Source organism: Eutrema salsugineum, unplaced genomic scaffold (genome assembly GCF_000478725.1).
Source record: "Eutrema salsugineum unplaced genomic scaffold, Eutsalg1_0 scaffold_5, whole genome shotgun sequence".
Lineage (NCBI taxonomy): Eukaryota > Viridiplantae > Streptophyta > Magnoliopsida > Brassicales > Brassicaceae > Eutrema > Eutrema salsugineum.
The window spans coordinates 8,821,484-8,846,972 of NW_006256612.1; the positions used below are offsets into that span (position 1 = coordinate 8,821,484).

Sequence of the window (25,489 nt, forward strand, 5' to 3'; positions counted from 1 at the left end):
CTATTGACCTTGAGCTACAAGAACCTGGAAGACAACAAAAAAAAAAACTGGTTTTATTCATTCTCGGACAAAATCTGTTTCCAACACAGCACTCAAACTTGTCCTAGAAATCTTCCAAGTTCTAAAGAAACTCAAGACATATTTAAGTTAATTTTGTAACCTGTGACGGAACATTCCTGAGAGTCGGTTTACTTGTTTAGCAAGGAACAAATCAGCCGGCCGCCAAAAGCAACATCATGAGGTGCTATAACAATTACTCCTTGTCGATTATTCTCTCTCTTCTACTAATCATGCTCATCATTGATTCAAAAGTCACCGCTCTTTCGAGCTCATGTGAAACCGAATCATGTGGAAGTGTAAGGATCCTGTACCCCTTTGGAATCAAAGAAGGTTGCTATCTCAACGAATGGTACAGAATCGAATGCAAAAACGCTACTTCCCCTTTTCTTTTCAAGCTAAACATGGAAGTTGTGAATATCTCTCTTCCTGGCGACAGAGAGGGTTCCTATAATTCCAATTCATTCGGGTCAATTCGTGTCAGAAACCCGATAACATCCGTTGGATGTTCCAGAGATGGAAAAGAATCTAGATCGGTCTTGAATTTGACGGGTAGCCCTTTTTTCTTTGGGACTGGAAACAACCTCGTAGCGGTTGGTTGCAACAGCAAAGCCTCGTTGACTAACATCGAACCGAACAAAGTGGGATGCGAGTTGAATTGCACAGCAAGCAAAGAGTCTTTACCTAGCAGTAGCGTCCCTTTTTTCGACAAAACCGGGTGTTCTTACAATGCGTTGCCTTATACTTACTCTACGGTTTGTACAAAGAACAGAGGGAACGGAGAAAGAAGCTGCGATGGTAACGGATGCTGTCAAGCAAGCGCACAGAGTATTGACGCTCAACAGATGATCGGTGTCAGAATAGACAACTTTGATCATGGAAACTCGACAAGCCGAAAATGCAGAGTCGCTTTCTTAACAGATGAGATGTACACCGTGTCGAATGCAACCAAGCCAGAAAAATTATTTGCTAAGGGATATAGTACTCCTGTAATGTTTGAAAACAATTCATTTCTCGCCATAGACCTTTCTCTCTCATTTCCTCTTTTTCACATCCTCTAGTGGGTTTTTCCGTTTCCTTTTTTGCCTTCAAATTTTGAAAGAATTCTCTTTTTTTTCCCCTGATTTTACGTTAACCAGAGTTGCAAAAGCACACACTTGGTGTGAGTGATTGTTGATATTTACTTTCTGTAAACGAATACGCAAATTACAAAGAGGAATACGAAGGAGACATGTATTGGAGAGGTGAATGCATAGATGGAGAGATGTCATGGTTCAATGCAGGTGTAAGGGTTGGTGTTGGGATAGGACTTGGTGTCTGTGTTGGTCTTGGGATTGGTGTCGGTCTTCTCGTTCGTATTTATCAATCAACGACCAGAAATTTCAGGAGGAGGCTTCTCTAGTTTAACATATACATTTTCACTTCTTCTCACCTTGAAATTTTGAGAGAATCCTCTTTTTTTTTGACCATTTGTATGTTGGGTGTGATGTGAATCTAACAATTGGCTGTGGGTTTGGGTTTGTTCGTATCTGTTTTACTGTAAATAAATGAGTCAGAGAGTGTAGCCCTTTTTCTGGTATTCAGAATTTGATTGATAGGAACTTGCAAAGTAATCAGACCAAAAAAAAGAGAACTTGCAAAGTAACTCTGTAGATAGACGTGTCTAGTTCACTAAGAACAAATACAAGAAATGATGCAAGTATTAGATTTTTAGAGAAAAAAGAAATATATATTTCAGCCAAACTTACAGTGACAACACAAATTAGCAGGGACGGATATAAGTTGCAAACTAGCTCTGTAAATAGACGGGTCTAGAAATTCTAATTCACTGAACTTTGGTAGCCTTCTCGGTTGTATTATATTTTATGTAGGGCTTTGAGATGATCAAGCTCGAGTCTTTGGTACTACTATATCTTCTCTCACTTTCACTCACTCGTTATTTTGAGATAAGAAACGACTTGGGTAAGAAGAAAAGTGAAAACAGAGCAAGCAAAGAAAAACAATTGCAGGTTTAATGCTTTCAAGCTCTTGACTTGGTGCTCTAGTTTTGTCTGGATATGATACCCGGAATCACCTAGAATCACTTTTTTCTTATAGAAGTTAGAACCGACTACCTAAAAACAACCTCATTACACAAGTACACACTACAACCACCTCAAGAGAGTGGTCAAAATTTTGGCTCAGTTAAACTTCCTCTGATTGCGAAACAGAGCTCTCACTAACCACCAAACTCAGGTTCTGTTGGCGTCAGTTGCCAATTTACTCACTTGATGGGCTTAAAGTTGGGCTTTGAATTGTTTATCACATAAACATGATGTTCTATTGTTGATGTGGATTGGTTCTCGGACTAGGTCATTTGAGAAGAAACTTCTTCTACTTCGAGAACACAAAGACTACTATTTCACATTTTCGTCTCTCACAAACGTTTATTAAAATGAGTTGATAGTGATATTTTTGTAGGGCATGTTTTTAGTAAAACAAGACGGCTTAGACTATTGACCTTGAACTATCAGAAATTCGCCACTGGTTGATTTATTCTGAACGAAAGCTGTTTTCAACACAACATCAAAAAACTTGAGTTCTTGTTATTATATATCTCCCAAGTACTTATGAAATTCGAAACATCTGATGTTGTTTCATAACTTGTATTGCAAGTAACCTGAACATCGGCTTGCTAATTTCAGTTGAGCAACATCATGAGTTGCTATAAGAGTTACTCCTCGATTTTTCTCTCTCCTTTACTATTTCTGTTCATCCATGAGTCAATTTCGAGCTCGTGTCAATCGGAATCATGTGGAGATATGAAGAAGATCCCGTACCCTTTTGGAATCCAACAAGGTTGCTACCTCAACGAATGGTACAGAATCGAATGCAGAAACGCTACTTCCCCATTCCTCTTCAAGCTAAACATGGAAGTTGTGAATATCTATCTTCCAGCTGATGGGACTGTTGAATACAATACCCGCCGATCTTTGGGATCGATCCGTGTAAAAAGCCCTATAAAATCCGATGGATGTTCAAGAGATGAAAAAGATCAGTCTGCATCGGTCTTGAATTTAAAGGACAGCCCTTTCTTCATTGGGAGTGGAAACAGCCTCGTAGCGGTTGGCTGCAACAGCAAGGCGTCGTTGACTAACATCGAGCCGAGCATTGTGGGATGCGAGCTGAGCTGCACTGCTGCAAGCAAAGATTCATTACGTAGCAAAAACGCGCCCTTTTTCGACAAATCTGGATGTTCTAGCAACGCCTTGCCTTACGAAAACACTCAAGAAGACTGTACAAAGAATGATCATGGGGATCAAGAAGAAAGAAGCTGCAATGGCAACGGATGTTGCCGTGCAAGTCTACCGGATGATACTGAGGCTCACCAGGTGATCGGCGTCGACATAGAGAGCCTTGAGAATGGAAACTCGACGACAAGCCGACAATGTAGAGTCGCTTTCCTTACAGATGAAGTCTACACGTCATCGAATTTAACAGAGCCAGAAAGACTTTTTGCTAAAGGGTATGCCACAGTTAGGATAGGATGGGTCATTCAGACCAGTAACCTTTCCTTTGTAGACTCCTTGAGCTGCAGAAACACAAAAGAGTACAATAGTTTAGGGTTTAATGATATTAAATTCGGAACAAGTTGCACCTGCAGCAATATCACCATTTCTGCGACCAATTATGCAAGCTGTGGATGCACACAAGGTTATACAGGCAACCCATACCTCTTTAACGGATGCAAAGGTTTGTTTCTAAACGTGTCTCTTTTTGTACATATATCACATCTCGTGAGGGAAATACAAATCTTTCCTTGGCTAGAGACTTCAGTATAAATCATCGTCAGCTGATTACAATTTCACCATCTTTCATATCGACTGTCTAGACATTGATGAGTGCCAAGAACGCGATCCTGATGGAAGTCGCCGATACTGTACAGGAAGTGGCGATACTTGCGTGAATTTGCCTGGAGATGTTGAGTGTGTGCGCGATAAAACTGGAGCAATAATGATAGGTAAGTTAGCCAATGTATCTTCTGCTTCGGTTAGCATCACGAAGGCATGAAATGTTGCAAAGTTAAACAGCTGTTTATCAACAATCTTGTGCGGTTTTTGGTTTTCAGGAGTAGGTGCAGGTTTTGGAGTGTTAGTCCTAGTAGGTGTAATTTGGTTCTTGAGAAAGTTTCTTAAGAAGAGAAGGAAAACTCAGAGGAAAAAGAAGTTCTTCAAACGTAACGGTGGGTTATTGTTGCAACAACAACTAAACACAAGAGAAGGCAGCATAGAGACGACAAGGATATTCAGCTCGAAAGAGCTTGAAAAAGCCACTGAAAACTTCAGCGAAAACAGGATACTTGGACAGGGTGGTCAAGGCACTGTGTACAAAGGAATGCTAGTCGATGGTAGAACGGTTGCTGTCAAGAAATCCAAAGCTGTGGATGAAGACAAAATAGAAGAGTTCATCAACGAAGTTGTGATCCTCTCCCAGGTCAACCACAGACATGTCGTCAAGCTCCTAGGATGCTGTCTTGAGACGGAAGTTCCCGTTCTGGTTTATGAGTTTATCCCCAATGGTAACCTTCTCCAGCACATCCATGAAGAAACTGATGCTTACACAATGATATGGGGGGTGCGTCTGCGCATTGCCGTGGATATTGCAGGAGCTCTTTCGTATTTGCACTCTTCTGCGTCTTCTCCAATTTATCACAGAGATGTCAAGTCAACAAACATATTACTAGACGAGAAGTATCGAGCCAAAGTGTCCGATTTCGGTACTTCAAGATCAGTAACTCTAGATCATACTCACTGGACAACGTTTGTTTCAGGTACAGTCGGATATGTGGATCCAGAGTACTATGGATCTAGCCAATATACCGATAAGAGTGATGTTTATAGCTTTGGAGTCATCCTTGTTGAGCTTATCACAGGAGAGAAGCCTGTAATTACCTTTTCAGATTCTCAAGAAATAAAAGGCTTAGCGGATCATTTCAAAGCTGCCATGAAGGAGAACAGATTCAATGATATTATGGATGCTCGAATAAGAGATGCCTGCAATCCGGAACAAGTAATGGCAGTGGCAAATCTAGCAAGGAGATGTTTAAATTCTAAGGGAAAGAAGCGGCCATATATGAGAGAAGTGTTTACCGAGTTGGAGAAGATATGTTCATCTCCTACAGGTGATTCGTTGGTAAAGGTTGAAAATGACGATGATGCTGATGAAGAGGACCAAGGAATGAATACGATACACATAGCTGATTCGTGGACTATCGGTGTTACTGCTCCAATCCCTAGTACTGCTGCTTCCTCTTCCTCATCAGATGCTGAACCATTGTTTCCTCGCTCCACATGGTGAACTGTGAAAAGGGGAAGGTAATTCTGAACAAAACTGATTATGTTTTCAAAGTTTTGGTAGTTGCTGAACTGTATAATGTTTGTTGTGGTTGCGTATGTCTCTTAAATACCTGCTCCTCTACTGGGCTTTCCCTACCCTTTAAGAGAATAATGAACTTTCCTGTAAATAAATGAATTCTTAGCTCAATTACGATTTTTTGGCTTTTCTGTGCCTTTGAATAATTACTCAAATTCTTTAAGAGAGTTAACGCGATCTTTCTACATGTTGAACACAACCGTACAAGGCTTTTCATCTCTATAATTTTACAGCTTTTAAGGCTTTTCCACTTTGAGGAGCCATCATTATACTCCACAAGTACTACACAAAACACCTTATTTTCCAAGATCTAGACAATCAAGTCTACAATCTTTACTTAGATCTCTGTTGTTAAGAGAATCACCTTAAGCAGTCCAACTTTCTTGCAGATTGTTGTTCTCCATTTGAGCCTGATGGATCCACTTTCCTACTTTCTCGTGTGTATTCAAAAGAATATATACAGATGAGGGCTTGCTTAGTTTAGATGGTCACTAAGTACCTGACACGAAAAAAGATAGATCTTAAACGTGCATGTAATTAGGACAAGTAACATTCAGGCAAAAGTCATCATATCATACGAAGTTATGAAATTTAGAGCAAAATTAGATAAACCATGCATTGAATTCGGATAATTCAACTACCAAAACCCTTATGGTTGGATAATAGTGTTTAAGAAGAATCTTGCGATACAGAGACCAACCTCTTTACAACTCTTCAGCCTTATTACATTCAGATTCCATTACTACTTGGAAGGAGGCTATTTCCTCGACACATTGATAGATAGGAGAAGATTCTTTGAAGTTTTCTTTAGTAACACAACGTTTGAAGCACCATTCTTGGAACACATCCATTAAATATCTCGAGGATAAAAACCGACAACCAGCAAAGCTTGCAATAAGTATTACCACACACCACAGACGCATCAGAAGAAAAAAAAAAATTACTTGAGCAAACACTAGGGATCATTAATGTCTATACATACAGGCTTTTATTAACATAGGCTCATACCAAAAGAAAAGCCAATCCAAACTCCAGAAGATGGTATGAAAATACACATTCCATATTTCAATAAATAAATAGGAAATCAAAGTAGTATACTGCATACTTATTAACTACGAGAGTTACGAGTACATATGCAATTAAGTAGCTGGAGAACGCAAAGTAAAGCCCATTTAATTCAGAATCAATGAACTAAGATTAGCAAATTTTATTCGGTCGTGTGTAATTAAAATAATTAACAGGCAATTACCTTTGTTTTGGTCATTAGAAGCTCATTGTCAGGTTTGTGATTCCCTTAGATGGTAGCACATGCAAGAAGCATAATGAAAAGCACAAGTGATAGCTCAATATTCGGTCAGTGGTTCTCTTCCTGATTTGCACTGATGGGTTCATATGCAAGATGCATATTAGAGGGGCACAAGTGATGCCTCAGAATTGGGTTTGTGATCCTCTTTGTGGTATGCAAGAAGCATATGAAAGAGCAATAAAAAAAAAAAAAAAAACGAGAGAGACACAGGCACACAGCCCTGAGGGAGGGAGAGCCGGGCAAATAAAGAATAATAACCAATCCCCGTGCCATCTCCCATCCCTCCACAGAACCAAAAACTGTATCTTTTTATTTAAGGGTTTTTGACCTGCCAAGCAAGCGCACCTGTCATGGCAAAGGTCACATACATCCCTTTTTTCTACATCTTTTTCTTTTTTCCCTCGATACTTTGAAATCCCAAACAGTATCTTTTACCAAAAAAAAAAATATCCCAAACAGTATCTCAGTATCTGTGCAATAAGAAAATACCCGAATTACACATTGAGTTCTTGTTGTTGATCAACGAGAATTGATCAGATCAACGAGAATTGATCAGATGCTGTTTATTCCCGCCCGCTCTTGTTAATCCCTAGAGAATTACGAATCCCAAAAGTAAGTCAACTGTATCAAAGCAATCCAACACAAGACCCGAACGATTCAGAAACAGTAGCAACAGAATCGAGAAACCCTAGGTATAGAAAATAACATACCTCGATGACCGGCCGGAAAAAACTCAATCGGTCGGCTCAGGATTAAGGTCACCCGAATCGAGATGCGTCGTGCCAAACCCTAACAAGGAAATTCGAAAGATAATCAATAAAACGACCGAATGTCCCAGGAGAAAAAAAAAAGAGTTAAATCGGATTTCGAAACCAAACTCACATGAGAAGAAAGATGCAGAAGCGATCAGCGGGAGATTTTGGGTAAAAAACTGAGAAACAAGTCGAGCCACTTTTTATATAGACGGAGCAAAACCCCAAATCCGAGTCGGTTTTAAATTTCGGAGATTATTGAGAGATCCTACGGTTGTCAATTATTAATGTGTAAAGCAATCGACGGTACAGATGAAATAGAACGAGAAAAGGTGGTTAATAAGTTCGCGCGTGATTTTTTTTTTATCGGATGTCCCTTCAAGAGTAATTAATTTTTGTTCGTGCGTGATTAACTTTAGCAAGAGTAATTAATTTTTGGAGAGCCACGTCGCCCCATTCTAGATTCCTTTAATACTGTTTATAGAAAACTCGATTTATGCATTATGCATTTAATTTTCTCTCCTCGAATGACCAATTATTATTATTGAGAAATATTACAGTTTCGGTATTATTCGAGAAATACTCTTATATACAATAAAAATCTTATGTTATTCTCGTGGGTTTCCGTCTTCAAAACTCAATGATGATTGGGCTGGGCCGAAGTAGAGTCGGGCTTAAGAGAGCGAACAAGAGACAGCTTCGCAATATCGGAAACGGCACCGTTTCGAACGGCGGCGGAGTCACTGACCAGAAACTCATAAGCCGCCTCGAACGCCTCTCGCCAGAACCGAGGAATCCTTACGCCGCCGGAGCGTCCGTAAACATCCCACATCTGCCTCACCACTTTCTCTCTCTCCTCAATTTCCTGTCAATTCCACAAAAACTCCAAAACTCAAAAATCCAATTCCGATTTTAAAAAATTTCAAATACAAAACCGCGATCAAACTGGTACCAGAACGTCGAGATCGTCGCCGACGGGAAATCCGAATTCGCCGTCAACAGAGTGGAACAGACCGAGTCCTTTGAGAGAGACGGAACCGGTTAACATAGACCCTAAGGCCAAGAGGAGAACCGCGACTAAAACCCAAAGCTTGTAACCAGCGCGTTTGCGGTTGCTGCTGAGACAACAGCCATTTACAGGTTTTCTCACGGGTAAGAGCGTTTGAGATTCTTCAAACTTCATTTCTAACTGATCTCCGAATCAAGTGTTGTGTTATGGACCTGCCTTGATAAAGGAACTAAAGATCAAATGTGAAAGAGAGACTTTTTGAAAAGTTTGGATAAAACTAACAAATTTTAAAAAGTCAGTACTGAGTTTTTTTAGCTGAATACGACGAAGTGGGATGGGCTAAAAGCCACGATGAAGTTGACTTCGTGTTGACTTTAGTAACGCGTTCTCTCTTATTACGGCTGCGACTGCGATATTTTAACTGTTTAAAAGAATCAAGCCGGTGGATATAGTAGTCTTCGTGTCCAAACAATAGCAAGTCTGATTTTTTTGGTTTTACAACAGTCTTGACGAGACCATAGCATGAACTTTTGATCTGTCTTAAAATTATTTAGATTTTTGATTACTTCACGCACTATGGTATTTTTTATCATCGTTAAATTTAATTAAGAATCTAAAGTCTTATACAGTTGATAATTTGATTTTGCCTTAGATTACTTCGACAAGTATATTGCCGATTTCATTATTTTCAGATATTAAAGTCAAGATTTTCGATCTGAAAATTTGGGTAACACTCAATTCAGTTAATGATTTTAAAACGTCACGCATGTGTTGGCGAATGGATCAGAAACTCAGAGATGCTAAGTGTAGCAATTAGAGGCAGACAATCAACACGACATCAATTTCAGACCGCCCGTCTGCTATTTCTCATCATTGTATCTTCCTCACAATTGTTATTCTTAATTTAGATTTTTAAAGTAATACTTTTAAGAAGGGCATCAGAACTCATCTGCCACCATCGAATTTTAAATAATCAAACTTTAACGAAACCAAACAGAGCTAAAACAAATTAAAATTGGATTTTGTCAATGAAAGAGCTTCGGACCAATTGGCATCAGATAATAAGCAGAGATTGGTAGTCAACACTGATTCATCTGTGTGTAGGATAAGATTCTACTCATCATTTGCCAATTAAAAAAAAAAACAGATAATTTTAAAACCATGAAGAACAAACCAAGAAAAACAGAAAGCAAATACTTTCGCGGAAACAGAAGAAAGAACTATGAGCGATCAAAGAGATTTCCGCAGGTGTGGTTTGTTAAATATGGTTTATATAACGAAGAGGTGACAAACCAAGCTAGGGTTTAGCTTTACAATGGGCTTACTTTGAATATATTGGTCCAATGGGCTCACATAGTTTTTCGTTTGATGTTTTTGTTAACTAAAATCCACACTCTTAAACAGTTCCAAAACAAAAGCAGTTTATCTCGTTTATATAAACAGAAACACCAGAAAAAAGTTTGGCAAGTCATCCTTTACTAGCAACTAGCAAGTCACATTTTCTAATCAAACTCAGTCTACATACATATAATCTTTATCTCTTTCCTTCTTTCGTTTTTCTTTTTTTCCTTTTATTTGTGTGGTATCAATGACTCTAAAGGATGATTGATGTGAGAAGAGCTATATATTATTGATTGTGTGGCTCTTCTCATATCATTCATATAAGTCCTACATGCAAAAATTCGAAAAGGAAAAAAAGAAGAAGCAATATATCCTATATATATGGGCGACAGCTTTCGTTTCCAACCTCTCTCATAATGGTATACATTCTTTCTAGCTAACTCGGAATAGATATAAGAATAACTCTAGATGTTATATTTTCATATAACTATTCACAGAAAGCTCAAAATATTCCCTGTTTACTACACAAATTCATATGGCATCATGACTTTTATAATTAAATGTTCTGTCCTTTATGGTCCCAATTACACTAGTAGTCAACTACAGTAAGAAATGGGTATATATTGACCTGATACTCTGATAGAGATGATTAGGTTTCAGAGCATATTTCTTGCCATTTGAGTACTTAGAAAACCTTATGTAAGAAGAGTAGAAAAAACATATATAGAGATAGACTGATGATGATTATATTATTCCTTCCTTTGCATCATTATCTTGCACTGGTAAAAAAAACAATCAAATGGTGGTTAAACATCCAATAACCAAAAAAATCAGGATACCGATTTGGGCGAATAAGTCAAAGGTGGTCCACAAGCGAATAAAAGAGGGATGAACTTAGACAAAGATAACATATCGTTCACATGTTGTCCATCTGTATCTAGATGGTTGAACACTTCGTTATAGGGACGATATTGTCTGAAAAATATCTTGTGTGCGTCCGTCTATAATGAATGATCGTCTGTAATAACGCCATTATATTTGTAGTTACGCTAGTTATCATAGTCACAATATCAATTTGGATTGTTTTTTGTTAATCTAAACACTATATATCACAGTTAAATATAGATCTACAACACTTAAACAAACGTTCTTCGAAGTTCTAAGTAACAATAATACACGTAGCTAGAACTAATTAATACGAATATTAATATATATATGGTTCACCAACTTGTTATACTCAGACCATCCCAGTACCAAAACTTTAAGAAGATATTCCAAAACAAGGCCATGCACACATGTTTGGTCAAACATATTGTGTCCACTCCATGCTCATGCCGTCATGCCTATATATACACATAGTATTAGCTAGAGGCTATACTTGTCAACAACATCAAAAGAAAGAGAAAATTATATAAAGAGAAACGGTGACATGAAGAATGAGAAGTTGTGTGGTAGCCAAGTGATATGATCCTCAGAGGAGGAGGAACCAGAGATAGCTGGCAGGATTACTCGTTCCAGAGCTAGAGAGATGGTTAAGGAGGCTCACGCACTCATTGCCACAGAGGACAGCGATCACCAGGAGGCTGGAGCTCACATCTTCAACATCTCTATCTTGAAGAATGAAGAATCCAGTAACAATGACTATGTAACTTAGGTGATGATTTTGTACTCTTTTCCTTGGTGAAGATTTTGGAAGGCAAGGAGGTTCTTCTCCAAGGTTTTTAACGAGGCAGAAATCATTGCTACGTCGAGTTACTTAGAAGTTGTTACTAATGGGTAATAATGTGCAAAGTCAAAATGACTTGTGCACTAGTTGTTTTAGGCGCACCACTTAGGATTAGAAGGGACGCCTCGCTGTTTTTATTTTAAATCAAACTTCATGTTGTTTTTATTTAAATTTCATGTAGTTTTGTTTCTTTAGGGCTGCGATTTCTCTAAGTCTATATAATAGAGAAATCGCCTAAGTCATTAGGCAGCTTGGAATTTTAACGTAAAAGAGATAGCAAAGTTTGCTTTGACTCCTTGACTCAAAAAGTTCATTGAATTCGATTTTCTTACAAGTGATTCTTACAAGAAAATCTGCTACCTATCATCTAATCGATTTCATCATCTTCTCTTCTCATCCACCACCATATCCATCGAACTCATCCCTCCACCATCATCACCATCGATCCACCAGCCACCATCGTCTCTCATCGCTTCGAGTCACCATCGTGTCACCTCCACCACCATAACGCATCATCGATTCCTTCTATCCATCATATCGCTGCATCTATTTCCCTTTGCTTCAGAGTTAATCACTTAGGATCGTATCACCAAAGATGACTTGCCTGCGTCTTAAAACCATATTTATCGAAGACTATATCGATAGTCTCTGAGTTGGTTAGTCGTTAGGCAGTCTCCCTTGGCTATTCAAACAATTCTTTTTCTACTCATTTCACATTTCTCTTTTTTTTCAAGACCGAACTCGAAAAAGAGGTGACGTAATCAATTTTGTTGGCCATTAAACATTTTTCCTTTTTTGGTTGGTCTCTAAATTGATGTTATATCAACAAACAAACAAAAAAAACAAAGATTTCGGGATCTCGTATATATGAGATTGGGGTGGACTTTGTCCATGTATAAGCGCATTGGGACAGTGTGTTTTGAAAAATCGAGGGCTTTTGCTTCACTGTGACCAAGAAGCTTCACGTGGAGAGTCTATGGATCTTGTCGCTGATCAGCATGTGTGCTTTTCTAATTCTATGTGTGGCCATCTAGAATGGTCGGCGCCGAAAAATTTATTTACTATGATGTTACTGTTTCTTCGTAAAGAAAAGGTTTTTAATCCAACCAATTTATGCGTCTTTTTGGGTTTCAATATGAGTTTTTATATATTTAAGTTACGCTGTAACTTTTATTTCTGTAAGAGGTTAACGTGTTTTTTATTTTTCAACAAACCCCATACATAATAAGAAGAAATTAACGTCTTAAAATGCTTTTAAATGCGGTTATTTATCACAAGCCAGAGCATTTGTTGATTAGTAATGTGTTAGATTTTCGTGTGTAAGTTAAAGTTAGTTTTAATCCAATCACAAATATGACCAACCTACTGAACTTGTTTTTTTTTTTGCTGAATGAAAGGAAAAAAAAAACACAATTTAAAGTTTCATCTATACTATACAAATCTTGACATCCATGGGCAATTTGAAAAACGGACTACAAAGATTAAAATTTCTGGAAAAAATACATGATAAATAGTCCCAAATAGCACAAAATTAGTATTAAAAACAGCACAAAATTAGATAAAAATATTATTACATGATAAATAGTCCCAAAATATCGTAAGACACTTTCTGATCTCTTCTTAGCGCCAAGCTTCACCGTGACTGAAGACGACCGGATCGAATTCCAGACACAAAGGTCTCAATTTTTGACCTTCTTCTAAAATTTTTTTATTACACCCAACAAAGATCTAACAGGACAAGATCTTCTTCTCTTTCCACTCAGATCCTTAATCTCCACTCCATCTCCTACGGATCTGCATAAATGGCGGTTACTCACTGATTCAGACACGGAAAAAGGAAAAAGCTTTCTGCTTAACTTTTGCATTACTTTTAATGGCGGTTCCTCAAAACGGCAAGTCCTTCTTCTTCCGCTTCTCCTTTTTAATCTCCCTCACTTTACTTTTTGTTTCGCCGTCGTATGCCAACGAGTCGCCGGTTATAGTTGATCCGACTCCATACGAAACCGTAGATGTTTCCACCGATGTAGCTGTTTCGGTTAGTGAATCCAATCGAGAAGCTGTTCTATTGCATAAACTGGAGGCACTCGTCAAGAATCTGACGGAATTAGTCGCTAATCTAGATGCTAGGTTATCTGAAACTCAGGAATCGCCATTAATGGAGAAGAACGAGATCACTAGATCAGGTGATGAAATGGAAGATGAGAAAGAGAGAGGAGGAAGAGCAAAGGCGTTTTCGGTTACTAAATACAGCCCTTTTTGGTCGGAGAGGTTTTTGTTCACATCAGCTGTGAAACTCGATTCCGATGCGACTTGTATCAATGTGCTGCCGTTTAAGGACTTCGAAGGTTCGAGCAAATACTTTGCGATTGGTGATTCTCGAGGCAGGGTTTATGTGTTCTTGAGAAATGGTGATGTTTTGATTGAGTTTTTCACCACGGTTGATTCACCGATAACTGCTATGGTTTCGTATTTGTCTGTGTTCAAGAACTCGAGTTTCGTGGTCACGGGCCATCAGAACGGTGCGGTTTTGCTGCATCGGATCCACGAGGGATCCAACGGCGAAGATTGGAACTCGAACTCGGTTTCGATGGAAGTTGTTGGCAAATTTGATGTGGATGATTCGGCTGATCCTGTGACTCTATTAGAAGTGCATCATGTTGGTCGTGTTAGGTATATATTGGCGACGGATTTAAGCGGAAAGCTCACGGTTTTAACCGAGAACAGAACGGTTTATGGGTCGGTTATGCCATCGAGTAGACCGCTCGTGTTCTTGAAGCAGAGACTGTTGTTTCTCACCGAGTCTGGTGCTGGGTTCGTTGGACTTTGAGGAGTATGAAGATAAGAGAAACAGAGTGTGAAGGACTAAACCATTCAATCGCGAGAACCTTATGTTTTCGATGCCACGGAAAGGTCTAAAGCTTACGGATTCACATCCGAGGGAGAAATCATTCACGTGTTGCTTCACGGAGATATAATGAACTTCAAATGTAGAGTAAGATCCAAGAAAAAGTTTCAAATGGAAGAGCCAGTAGCTTTACAGTCAATCAAAGGCTACCTTCTCGTAATCAACGAAGAAAAGGTTTTCGCTTTCAACGTATCGACTCAGCATTACGTCCGAACAGCAGGTCCTCGGCTTTTGTTTTCCGCGGGATTAGAAGAGATCAGATCAGCGTTCTTGAGCCATCGTCAATCTTATTCAAGAAACGTAGCAGCAGTAAAGGCGAGACCTTTGATCGCTAGCGACAGAGAAAATCTTGTCGTGATCGGTTTAGGAGACGGGTATTTCGCGGTTTATAAGTCGAAGCTTACGAGTCTCAAAGGTGATTTCAACACGATGCTTTGGAGCAGTCCAGTGTTCTTCTTCATACTGTTTCTGTTCGGAGCTTGGCATTTCTTCGCCAAGAAGAAAGAGTCGCTCACCGCGTGGGGGCCAGATGATCCTTTTACACAAACCGCAGGACAAAACAGTTCCGCGAAAGAACCGTCTTTTACTGAACCTTCTAGAAGAAACGATGACCTCATGGATCTACGGAGAAGATACGCTGGTGGGTCTTCGTACCGGTCAGTTGGAGCTAACGACCAAAGCTCGAGAGCTCCGGTGGATGGAGGCTACAGAACAACCGCACAGGATCATAACAACTACCGTGGCGGGTCGGGTCTTGATTCAAGCGGGTTTGGTAATAGAAGAGATAGTTTGTTTGGTAACAGCAAAGTATTGGACGACGAAAGTTGAGTCTTTTTGGATTTCTTGCATATTCCCAAGCTTTGTTTAAGTTTTGACATGGAACCAACTGTTACTTGAACAAGTTATATAATCTTTGTAACGCAAAAGTTTTTTTGTTCCTCGTTCGTTTTTTTTTTCAGGCTCTTCTTTTTTTTTGGTCAAGGCAGTACTCTTTGAATAATCCCGGTGAAAGAATAAATGTTCTTTGCAAAGTGGATAATCTTCTTCTTATTTCCCGCCGCCGCACAAATCAAAATCGCGGCGGTCTAACCGCTGAAATCGCGTACTTGATCGCTGAATCTAAAATATATAAAACATTTGGTAAAGATGCGATGAAAGGTTTGACAGCTTAACTAATCTCAATCATAATAGTTTAGTTTGGTCTATCATGTGTGATCGTGCTAGCAAGTGGATTATAGATGTGAGCTTGTTAATTTAAAATTTTGATATATCATATTTCTGTCAAATCTCGATTTAGAATTTGTTCTGTTGACCGTCAGATAAGTCTGCTTAATAATCATCCCCATCGAACGGTTGAAACTTCATCTTAAACTGTTGAATACGAAACACGAATCTACACCGTGAATCATAGTAACAGTATTTTTATGAGCTTTGATTCATCGTCGTCTTCGCAGAAGAGGCCAAACAAGCTCTCTCTCTCTCAACAACTTCAAAAGCCGGGAGGTCTGACTCGAGACCACCGAAGAAAATAGAACATTTCTAGGGTTTTCTGAAAAGGAAAAGACTTTTCTTTGATCCAGCACATTGTTCAACTTTGTCTGTTCAAGTAAATCAGAGAAGAGTCTTAATCGTTTTAGCTTCTGGGTCTTTGATTTCGCTAGTGAAGGGAGGAGAGAAAGTCAACGACCATGGCGGGTCGTAGAGAGAGAAGCCAACAGCTCCGTGGATCTCGAATTGCCATCGCCATCCTCGTCGGTATCTTTATCGGGTGCGTATGCGCCGTTATGTTCCCTAACGGGTTCTTCAACTCGAGCTCGTCGGCGCTTACAGCTAAAGAACGCGTTCAGGTACTGGATCTTACGCCTTATTTCTATAGGAGCTCTTATTTTGGGTTCTGTGATCGAGTTACTTAGAATGCTTTCACCTGAATTTGATAATTCCCTGCGTTAATCTCAGCCATTATAGGTATTAAGTGGAATGTGTCTAGAAATGGAAGAAATTCTTCTTGGCGTTTGTGTTTGTTGGAGATTAGTTCGAGAAATTCTTCAAAGTATTTGGCTTGATTACTGGATATTGTATCACAAGTTGGAACTAAGTTGAGCTGTTTAAGGATTCTTGAAGTTTGAAGATTTGAGTTTACTTGGTTAAATTTCATCACTTCTTTGTCTTTTCTTTTTCTTCTTCAGGTTGGATCATCGTCTTGTGAATCGCCCGCACGAATAAAAATGCTAAAATCAGACTTTGCATCTCTCTCAGAGAAGAATGCATATTTGAAGAAGCAGGTCAGAGAGTTAACAGAAAAGCTACGTTTAGCGGAACAAGGACCAGACAATGCACGAAAACAGGTCCTAGCCTTGGGAACACAGATCAAGGCTGGTCCTTTTGGAACCGTCAAGAGTCTGAGAACTAATCCAACAATCCTCTCAGATGAATCTGTAAACCCAAGATTGGCAAAGATTCTAGAGGAGATCGCTGTGGATAAAGAGGTAATCGTGGCTCTTGCAAACGCAAATGTGAAATCAATGTTAGAGGTTCAGATTGCTAGCATTAAGAGATTGGGTATAACAAACTACCTGGTTGTCGCATTGGACGATTACATAGAGAATTTCTGTAAATCTAAAGATGTTGCGTATTACAAGAGGGATCCAGACAAGGACGTGGACACGGTCGGGAAAACCGGAGGTAACCACGCCGTCTCTGGATTGAAATTCCGTGTACTAAGAGAGTTCTTGCAACTCGGTTATGGTGTTCTTCTCTCGGATGTGGACATTGTCTTCTTGCAAAACCCATTCAGACATCTGTACAGAGACTCTGATGTGGAGTCAATGAGTGATGGCCATAGCAATATGACGGCTTATGGATTCAACGATGTATCTGATGAACCAGCCATGGGATGGGCTCGGTATGCTCACACGATGAGGATATGGGTTTTCAATTCAGGGTTTTTCTACCTAAGGCCTACGATTCCATCAATCGAGCTGCTCGATCGTGTAGCAGATAGGCTCTCCAAGGCCAAACTGTGGGACCAAGCGGTTTTCAACGAGGAACTGTTTTATCCTTCGCATCCTGACTACATTGGCCTGCATGCCTCCAAGAGAGTCATGGATATGTATGAGTTTATGAACAGTAAGGTCCTTTTCAAGACTGTAAGAAAGAATCAGGAACTGAAGAAGAAGGTGAAACCGGTGATTGTTCATGTGAATTACCATCCAGATAAGCTCAATAGAATGCGAGCAGTGGTTGAGTTCTACGTAAATGGCAAGCAAGACGCGCTTGATAGCTTCCCAGATGGCTCCGAATGATTCACCTGAAAAGCAGAGTAGACTCAAAAGTTTTTCAGTTTCTTGACACTTGTGATTCTAATTTTACGTTTTTCTTTATTGTTTCCATGTTTAATGCTTCATGGATGCCTTCTGTTTTTTTTTTTCTTTTGTATCATGAATTTTGTGTGACTTATGGCTAAAAGCTCAAGTCTTTTTTTACTTGTCTGTTCTTGTTACCATTTTTTTCTTTTCTAGGTTCATATTTGCATAATGAAGCCTTTTCCTTCCACATTTCTCTCTGTTTCAGAATTTCCTCTTTACTCTTTCGGTATATCTCAAGTTTGAATGATATATGTTCTAGTTCAAGCCACTTAATAATGTAATATATTTGTAATGTTTTCCAAGATCTAGAAGGGATGATGATAGAAACATACATCTTAAACATTCTATCTACAAATAATGCGGTTGTGAAAACAAACTCACCGGTACAATGAATATCGATTCTAGTACAACAACCAAAACCATGAACTGAACAACACACGAAGACTACAATCCTTCCAGTTCGACATGCCACAACAGGTTCTTTTGTTCTTTATCTCAACTACGACCTTTAGCGTTTCCAAGGGTGAGCTCTAGATCCTCCATAGCCACATCATGGATCCTCTCCCCTTCCCATGGCTTAACTTGGCTGTTCTCAAATTTGAATTCCGAGCTTTGACCAATCTCCCGGTTTGCTGCAGTGTTTGGAGATAATTGCTGAGGTGCGGGGGGCTTCACTAGATTGAACGTAGGAGAGGCTGGCACTCCAGGGCCGGCATGAAATGGCTGTTGTGGGAACTTTTGAAAGCTTATCCAATGACCCGAATCAACAGTCGAAGAGTCAGACTCATCACATTCAGGTATAGTAGCAGGGGCATTGAACTGGCGATGATGAGTGGGACTCGCAGGTGCAGATACGGCGTAAAACGGGTAGTTGAAAGATGAGATTGATTGTTTAGCAGCAATGGCCATGGATTGTTTTGTAAAAGATTCCCAAGTGGGCAATGGCTTGGGGTGGTTTTTAGAAGTTGGGGATGAGACTGGTGGAGTGACTGGAGCACTGTTTGAGATTCTAAGCGGAGGAAGCGATGAAGGAATCCCACCGTTCCTGAGGAAAGGGAAGATGTTGGAGATGTTGTGTGTGTCGCCGCCACGAGAAGGACTTGGGAATGAAGAAGAAGACGGACTGACTTGGTAAGAAAGGATGGGACTTTCAAAAGGGCTTTGGTTATGGGAAGAGTAAGGAGTGACCCGCGAGGATGATCCAGCCATGTCACCAGGGAGAGGCTTGTGTCCCTGATGTTCAAAGAACAATAGACAAGTACACAACAATGTCACAATCAATTTCCAGAAAAGGGAGAATTATAAAGACTTTGGATCAAAAGACCCCTTTTCCACTAAGATTATGTGATAAAAACTGCAAAAACAAGAAAAAGAAGCAATGACTGAGATTTTTAGATGCACTAAAAAGCCAAGGGAGAGATCTAAATATAGTAACTCAAAGGAAAGCAAATGTTAAAAGGAAGTCCATTATCTTCTCCACTGACTCTGGATTTAGTAAGAATCGCCCTAAATTCACTTTCTCCAAGTAAAATCAGAAGGAAACTAGATCCACTTTTAAAAATTCCCATTTCACTAATGAAATTCATCTAAATGTCGTTGAAAAGCTCGAATTCTATTTTCAGAAAAGAAAACCGAGAAAACGAATTTTTGAATCCAGGGATCCCAAAACTACAGATTCAACAGCTAAAACATGAGAAACATCGACAGATAAGCTCAGATCTAAAGCAAATGCGAATGATACTCACCTTGCGATAAGTGGTGCCGTCTTCTTCAACGACCCAGCCAGCTTCAGAACAAAGAGCCTTGAGCACTTCATTGTTGTCGCAGTGTTTAGGCAGATTGTAGTTACCTTGAGCTCTGAGACCGGTATATATCTTCGCCGCCACAGCTCTTCTCCGCCTCTCCCTCCTCCGATTGTTCTCCCTCTCTCTCCACGACGGCTTCCGCCTCGTCGCCATCGCTGCTGCTGACGTCGACGTCGCACCGTCAGACGTCATCTTCTTCCCCAACACTCAAAACACCCAAACCACCTTCGAAACCGATCCGAATCGGGTATAAATACAGGTCGCTGCAGATTATACGCACGGATTGTGATTCAGCTGAAGAAGATGAAGAAGAAGAGTGAGAAGTTAGTGCTCACGAGGAATACGCTTTTCTCTCTTCGATGGAATTATAGAAGAATCTTTCTTCATTATTAAAAAAAAAAAAGCAACAATAAAAATAAAATGGGTGAATTTAGGTGAATGTTCGAGTACGCGCAGGTTCACAATAGAGAATTTACTGGTGATTTGACGTAAATCAGCCACGTGTCAATCGAAAGTTGACGAATGGTGAGAAAAGCTGTGGCGTACGTAACTTACTGTATGGTTTTGCGTAACGAATCAGTGGAAGCTGTACGTTGTTATGTATGTATGTTTCTCTCAATCTGTGTAAAATGACCAGATTATAAAGAGAAAAGATGTGAGACATGTGGGCTCCGCTTATTTGAGGTGGGTCCCTTTCATGTATGACCGCAAAACAGCCCATCTGATTGGTTTTTCGGCCATGTTAATAGAAAACAAATTAATTTAAGCCTCATAAACATTAATGCTTTTTTCTTAATTAAAATTTAACTGTCACTATAGTATGAACAAAAACAAAAGAAGTGCTCACTTTTGTCCTGATATCATGTGTCTATCCAATGATTGCTATTTTCTTTACTTCATTGGCATTTTAGCGAGACCAGTAATGGTTTTAATTGAGAGCATTGTGACAACAAATATATGTAAATCGATCTGGTAGATGATTAGGGTATAAAATTAACTAAACTCTTATGGAACAGCATAAGTTATATTTCTGTTAGTAATTTTATAAAATTTGGAAAGCTTGCCTCTATATATATTGAACTACAGTTTTTATCATAATTTAATATTTGGTTTTAACAAACTCATTACTATACATGGCAACATATTCAGTAGCTAAAACATTCAAAGAAGATCCCTCCAGAGTCCATTTTCCAGAATACCATCCACGGCCTTCTTTTAACACGTGCAAGTAGAATAACGAACAGTGAGCTTTAAAACGAAAACAAATTAAGATATTTCAACTACGTTTAAAAGTTAGAGCCCATAATATATATGTAGTTAATATTAAGAGCTAAAACTTTTTGATATGAGCAATGGATTGCTTTATGTCTTTGTGGCGGATTGTATGGATCTAATCAACACGATGGAAACTCCTGACGTGTGACCAAGTTTCTCAACTGAGTTGTCTGAGTTCAAGCGAAAATGAAACTTGTTATATATATCCTCTTTCTCTTTATAATTAATTTCTAGACTAAGTAATTTTCAACTTCGTAATCTAATTCATTTAATTTGTACAACGCGCGATATGCATAATGCATATATATATCTTTTTGAAGGCACTTTTGCATCGGATTAGTTTATCAATTCCGCTTAATATCTTTTATTGCTTAAAATAATATGCTGAAAAAAGTTTTGTAAAATAGCTGAATAAAATCGTGATTTCTTAAAATTGTGTGAATGATAGAAAAACATGTAATTATTCTATCGTCCTACTAATTACAGATTACTAAACAGTCAGTAACTGGAAACTGTAAAAAAGAATCAACATTTTATTCACAAAACATTATTCAGTCAAACTGGAAACCTCTACTATGTTTGGAATATAGTCGAATTGTTTTGTGGTTTGTAAGCATATTATTATTTGATTGCTATGACAATCAACTATCTTGGAATTATTATTGTTGGGCCCCTTCCCTTCATTGATCATGATTTTCTTTAATTTTCATGTTTTTTAAAAAATTGTATAGTTCATTGAACATAATAGGAAAATGGGATAGTGGATTTGCCCCACATTCTGACCCCTCTCAAAGCAGATATGATCTCCCAACGAGTAGTCACTTATTGAATTCATTTTTACACGCTTTTGCCTTCAGTTTCTTTCATATATTTTGTTAAAAGAAAATAAATGATAGTATGTGATCTCATTTGTACTTATATTTTTTTTTTCCTGAAACATCTGTGATGACAAGAAAGAAAAAGCTTATTAAATTGATGGTACAGTGATATCAAAAAAAAATTGATGGTACAGTACAGTTCTGAAATCTATCAGTAAGCTTCTCGCCTGATTCTCACATTGACTTCAAACGATGTCGTTTCACCGAACCATAACTTCTGATGCTACTCAAAGGTCTCTTCACTGTCCTCATCATGAAAACGAGCCATAGAAAAACAATCATAGAGTTTTGGCCCAAGCCAGTAATCTTCAGTGCTAAAGATTAGTTGATGCACCCACTAATCTTTCAAGAAGAATCTCGAGTCCTGGAAGTGAAGCGGTTCGTTTCCCCAAGAGGTCCATCCAGCAGCCATTTCCCTAGCAAATAGCTCAATGCACCGAGCTGGTTGAGGCCCGGGAACATGTTTCATTAGTATCTCTACACAAATTTCCAAGTGAAAAAAAAAAAAAGAATCAGGGAACTAGACAGCAAAATTTGAACAAACTGCATTACGCTCTTGATTTTGATAAAACAAAGCAGTTGAAATACCTCCAATTGGAGGTTTCCTCGAAAAATCTCCAGGGATGCTTATGATTATTTTGTTCTTATCCAAGAGATTGAAATCTGACCTATGTATTGATTCTGCAAGCTATGACATACATACGGCTGTGAAACAGAAGCTCTATTTGCAGATGATTATTCAAGTAAACAAATACAAGAATTGGCTTACTTCGGTGAAGCGGTAGCCTAGTAGCACATATTCATAAGGCTTATGATGGACCAGGTCCATATCGCAAATCAGTGTACCATCGGGTCTCACCTGAAACATTTTAAATTTCAAGTTCATGTACGCAAACTCAGAAATCAAGATGGGGATCGAGAAGTGCAAGTTGGACTCACCTTTAACCAATACATTGTCGCTACGTACTTAATTCCCCACGCAGGGAACAGCTCTTTCTCAACAAAGTTAAGTAATTTCTCTCTATTGGTCACCCATAAAGCCACAAGAGCTCCTTCAGCATGAGTAAGCTGATTGATTGGGAGGGATAAGAAGTATCTGTTTGGTAATGTTGGATACCTAGAACAAGAAGCAAAACAAACATGGCTCATGAACAGCTTATCTCACAAGCACATTTGGTGTCGATATTAACATATAACAGAGGCAGGAACGAACTTTGACTTCTGATGAGCGCTTGCATTTTCCCAGGGCGGATCAATAACTATAAGATTGAAGCCTTCTTCAGGTTTAGCTGCATATATGACGTTAAGATGATAAATACATCGCCTACCGATAAGGTCATGACTGATCTTTTTAACAAAGGACTTAGGACCAATCAACAAAGCTCTGAAGTAGTAAAACGTCTATATGGACTATACAGCACAATAGTTACCAGGAACAAGGTTTCGGATGTGCAGCAAATCAGACTTCATTGGAAAAAAGAAACGCGAGACCGGAAAATGAAAGTAAAACCAGAAGAACATATCACACATCAACTTGATCAGCTAAAAATACAATCTTTAGACAGCAATAGGCAAAGAACAATTCACAAACCATGTAGAAGCAACTCTTTCTGGGCACTATATATCTCCGGTTGGAAAACTCGGCTTCAACTTCTTCTTCTGCCTCGTTCACTACTAGGTTATTGAACACTTTAAACACTCTCTGTTCACTGCATTTCTCAGTTGAGCAACCTATCAAGACCACAAAATCCCATGAGATACACCATCAAGTTCATAATTTTCACATAGGATTTTAGCAAGTAAATTAGATGAGAACAAAAACCTGGATTACCGCAATGTGGATTCGAATTCAGTGTGATCTCATACAAAGGAGCTTGCCACACTCCTCCAAGCTCAACAAAAGAGAGTTCATCGCCACAACACTCGGTCAACAAACTAGGATCATCATCATCACTTAGACCTTTCGTTAAACTCAACAGCTCGACTTCCCGTAGAAGCGATTCATGCGCTTCCGATAAAGACAGCCTCGCTCCCTGGAATTCGAAACCATTTACTGTCAATCTCTCTAGTCCTCAACACAGAGAGAAAAAACTAACACGGGGAGTTATGACCTCATGACGAAGATTAGAAGCTTGCTCTCCTGCACTGGGAAGATGAGGGCTAGGTTTTTTCTGCTTCCGTTTTCGTTTTTTCGGATTAGGGTCGCTGGATTGTAGATTGAGATGCTTCGAATTGAAGAAACGAGAGTAGTAAGCAGAAGATGAAACTCTTAATCGGGTATATGATCGATTGATTATACGAACTGGGTCTAAGAAGAACCATTTGGAGTCTTCGGATTCGAAGATACCAGATTCAAGGAACCGAGCTAGCTTATCAGTTTTCGCCATTGACGGCTGAACACTCTCTAGCTCTGGCTCAAACATAAACAACAAATCCCTCCAATTTCTCGTTAACCCCTCCAAGTTTTACAACTGACAACAATTAACCATATAATTTTGAATGTTACAGGCAAAACCCTGGAAAATTCGCCGGTAACCAACGGATTTGATTCATTAATCCAAATAAGAAAAAACCGATTCTGGTGTCTAGATTTATTCGTTAATGCTTACTTGCTTAGGCTTAAAAAGTATATAAAAAAAAAACATAGATTTTGATGGGAGGGAAATGGTAAGCATTAAAAGTTATAAATAATTGAAGCAGGGGTCTGGTGAGGGGTCGCTTTGATAGTTTCCCCAAATATGGGGACGGTTTTATTTGTGGGTGGGCATTGTAAACTGTGACTATGACAATGACCCCATAAAAGAGTTATGGACAAATAATTGAACCATCGCTGTAATTTCTTTTTTTTGTTTTTTAAAGAATGTTTCAAAAAAAAAAACGTTTTTACATCAATGATGTTTGCATGATTTGGAAGAAATTAAAATCGCATAAAGTATTACTAGCTATTCTTCAATTTGGTGATCTTGAGGCTATCCAAAGCTGGCAGCCGTCTTCATATTTGTTGTCCCCCAGTAGTCGAATGGGAGTTGAATCTGTTCTTCATGCCTTTGTCTATTCTCTTTGTCAGCTTCTGTGGTGTTGTCGGGTGCTCACCATGACGTCTACCATTCCGCTCACCCTAAACGTGGTAAAGAGTAATGTGGAACAAGTATTTGACTGTAAAATCTCGAATAAGATTCTGATTTTGATGAGTTAAGTAAGCTAGAATGTTTTCCCAACTACTTGTAAAGTCGTCTCCAAGAAGATCCTTCGCTAGGGTATTCTATACTTGCGATGTGTATGGACAATCAAAGAACAAGTGCTCTCTGCTTTCCAATGGATGAAGACAGAAGACACAAGAGGTATGTAGTTGTGTGCTCCAATGTAACATGCGATTCCCAGTTGGTAATCGATTGAAGATTGTGATCCACACATGAAACGCAAACTTTGGGGTATTGTGACGAAACCACACCATACGCCAACCATCATGCTGTAATTTCATATAGTAAAATAAGTAAAAAAAAATGAAAAAAAAAATCAAAATCATATCTACTTTTATGAATTTTTGCTGTATCTGTTCCATTCCTTTCACTCATGTTTACCCAACGTGGTTTAAAAAATGTTAAAAGACAATTTCGGTAGCAAATTATTCAAGGAAAGAAAATTATAAGATAAGGAC

General features: G+C 38.9%; 7 protein-coding genes and 1 non-coding gene across 14 annotated transcripts; 3 read left to right on the top strand and 5 right to left on the bottom strand.

The window, feature by feature from the left end:
* The first annotated feature begins 236 nt into the window (after nucleotides 1-236).
* LOC18992983 (putative wall-associated receptor kinase-like 11) lies at nucleotides 237-5,531 on the top strand. Of its 2 annotated transcripts, XM_024152398.1 has the most exons (4): nucleotides 237-1,038; nucleotides 3,562-3,789; nucleotides 3,929-4,057; nucleotides 4,166-5,531. In XM_024152398.1, exons 1-4 carry the CDS (start codon nucleotides 237-239, stop codon nucleotides 5,392-5,394), a joined length of 2,388 nt encoding a protein of 795 aa, XP_024008166.1. In that variant the 3' UTR covers nucleotides 5,395-5,531. The 2 variants fall into 2 exon arrangements, with proteins under 2 accessions (XP_024008166.1, XP_024008165.1); XM_024152397.1 differs by lacking the exon at nucleotides 237-1,038 and having other exon boundaries at nucleotides 2,645-3,789.
* A 49-nt stretch (nucleotides 5,532-5,580) lies between these two features.
* Nucleotides 5,581-7,724, bottom strand: LOC18992984. Its single transcript, XM_024152399.1, is given in 5 exon segments — nucleotides 5,581-5,968; nucleotides 6,170-7,039; nucleotides 7,041-7,364; nucleotides 7,486-7,564; nucleotides 7,658-7,724. Coding segments are annotated over 2 exon segments (321 nt in total). The 5' UTR covers nucleotides 7,146-7,364; nucleotides 7,486-7,564; nucleotides 7,658-7,724; the 3' UTR covers nucleotides 5,581-5,968; nucleotides 6,170-6,823.
* A 316-nt stretch (nucleotides 7,725-8,040) lies between these two features.
* Nucleotides 8,041-8,881, bottom strand: LOC18992985. Its single transcript, XM_006416447.2, has 2 exons — nucleotides 8,480-8,881; nucleotides 8,041-8,392 (listed from the first exon to the last, which is right to left on the bottom strand). Exons 1-2 carry the CDS (start codon nucleotides 8,708-8,710, stop codon nucleotides 8,165-8,167), a joined length of 459 nt encoding a protein of 152 aa, XP_006416510.1. The 5' UTR covers nucleotides 8,711-8,881; the 3' UTR covers nucleotides 8,041-8,164.
* A 702-nt stretch (nucleotides 8,882-9,583) lies between these two features.
* On the bottom strand, nucleotides 9,584-9,668 carry LOC112084251. The gene has a single exon (XR_002898207.1). It is a non-coding gene; the product is annotated as a small nucleolar RNA R16 (small nucleolar RNA).
* A 3,454-nt stretch (nucleotides 9,669-13,122) lies between these two features.
* LOC18992986 (uncharacterized membrane protein At1g75140) lies at nucleotides 13,123-15,464 on the top strand. The gene is given in 4 exon segments (XM_024152889.1): nucleotides 13,123-13,279; nucleotides 13,367-14,421; nucleotides 14,424-14,489; nucleotides 14,491-15,464. Coding segments are annotated over 3 exon segments (1,857 nt in total). The 5' UTR covers nucleotides 13,123-13,279; nucleotides 13,367-13,476; the 3' UTR covers nucleotides 15,337-15,464.
* Nucleotides 15,465-15,936: 472 nt separating this feature from the next.
* Nucleotides 15,937-18,062, top strand: LOC18992987 (arabinosyltransferase RRA3). The gene is made up of 2 exons (XM_006416449.2): nucleotides 15,937-16,355; nucleotides 16,695-18,062. Exons 1-2 carry the CDS (start codon nucleotides 16,197-16,199, stop codon nucleotides 17,808-17,810), a joined length of 1,275 nt encoding a protein of 424 aa, XP_006416512.1. The 5' UTR covers nucleotides 15,937-16,196; the 3' UTR covers nucleotides 17,811-18,062.
* A 70-nt stretch (nucleotides 18,063-18,132) lies between these two features.
* On the bottom strand, nucleotides 18,133-20,277 carry LOC18992988 (protein BRASSINAZOLE-RESISTANT 2). 2 transcript variants are annotated; one of them, XM_006416451.2, is made up of 3 exons: nucleotides 20,234-20,277; nucleotides 19,619-19,972; nucleotides 18,133-19,106 (listed from the first exon to the last, which is right to left on the bottom strand). In XM_006416451.2, the coding sequence occupies exons 2-3, from the start codon at nucleotides 19,868-19,870 to the stop codon at nucleotides 18,369-18,371; spliced, it is 990 nt and encodes a 329-aa protein (XP_006416514.1). In that variant the 5' UTR covers nucleotides 19,871-19,972; nucleotides 20,234-20,277; the 3' UTR covers nucleotides 18,133-18,368. The 2 variants fall into 2 exon arrangements, with proteins under 2 accessions (XP_006416514.1, XP_006416513.1); XM_006416450.2 differs by lacking the exon at nucleotides 20,234-20,277 and having other exon boundaries at nucleotides 19,619-20,056.
* Nucleotides 20,278-21,879: 1,602 nt separating this feature from the next.
* Nucleotides 21,880-24,394, bottom strand: LOC18992989 (methyltransferase-like protein 2). 5 transcript variants are annotated; one of them, XM_024153442.1, is made up of 9 exons: nucleotides 23,943-24,393; nucleotides 23,654-23,864; nucleotides 23,423-23,562; nucleotides 23,262-23,295; nucleotides 23,045-23,120; nucleotides 22,771-22,948; nucleotides 22,601-22,690; nucleotides 22,420-22,512; nucleotides 21,880-22,308 (listed from the first exon to the last, which is right to left on the bottom strand). In XM_024153442.1, exons 1-8 carry the CDS (start codon nucleotides 24,252-24,254, stop codon nucleotides 22,465-22,467), a joined length of 1,089 nt encoding a protein of 362 aa, XP_024009210.1. In that variant the 5' UTR covers nucleotides 24,255-24,393; the 3' UTR covers nucleotides 21,880-22,308; nucleotides 22,420-22,464. The 5 variants fall into 5 exon arrangements, with proteins under 5 accessions (XP_024009210.1, XP_006416515.2, XP_024009208.1 ...); XM_006416452.2 differs by having other exon boundaries at nucleotides 22,420-22,519; nucleotides 23,663-23,864; nucleotides 23,943-24,389; XM_024153440.1 differs by having other exon boundaries at nucleotides 22,420-22,519; nucleotides 23,943-24,389.
* Between the last annotated feature and the right edge of the window lie 1,095 nt (nucleotides 24,395-25,489).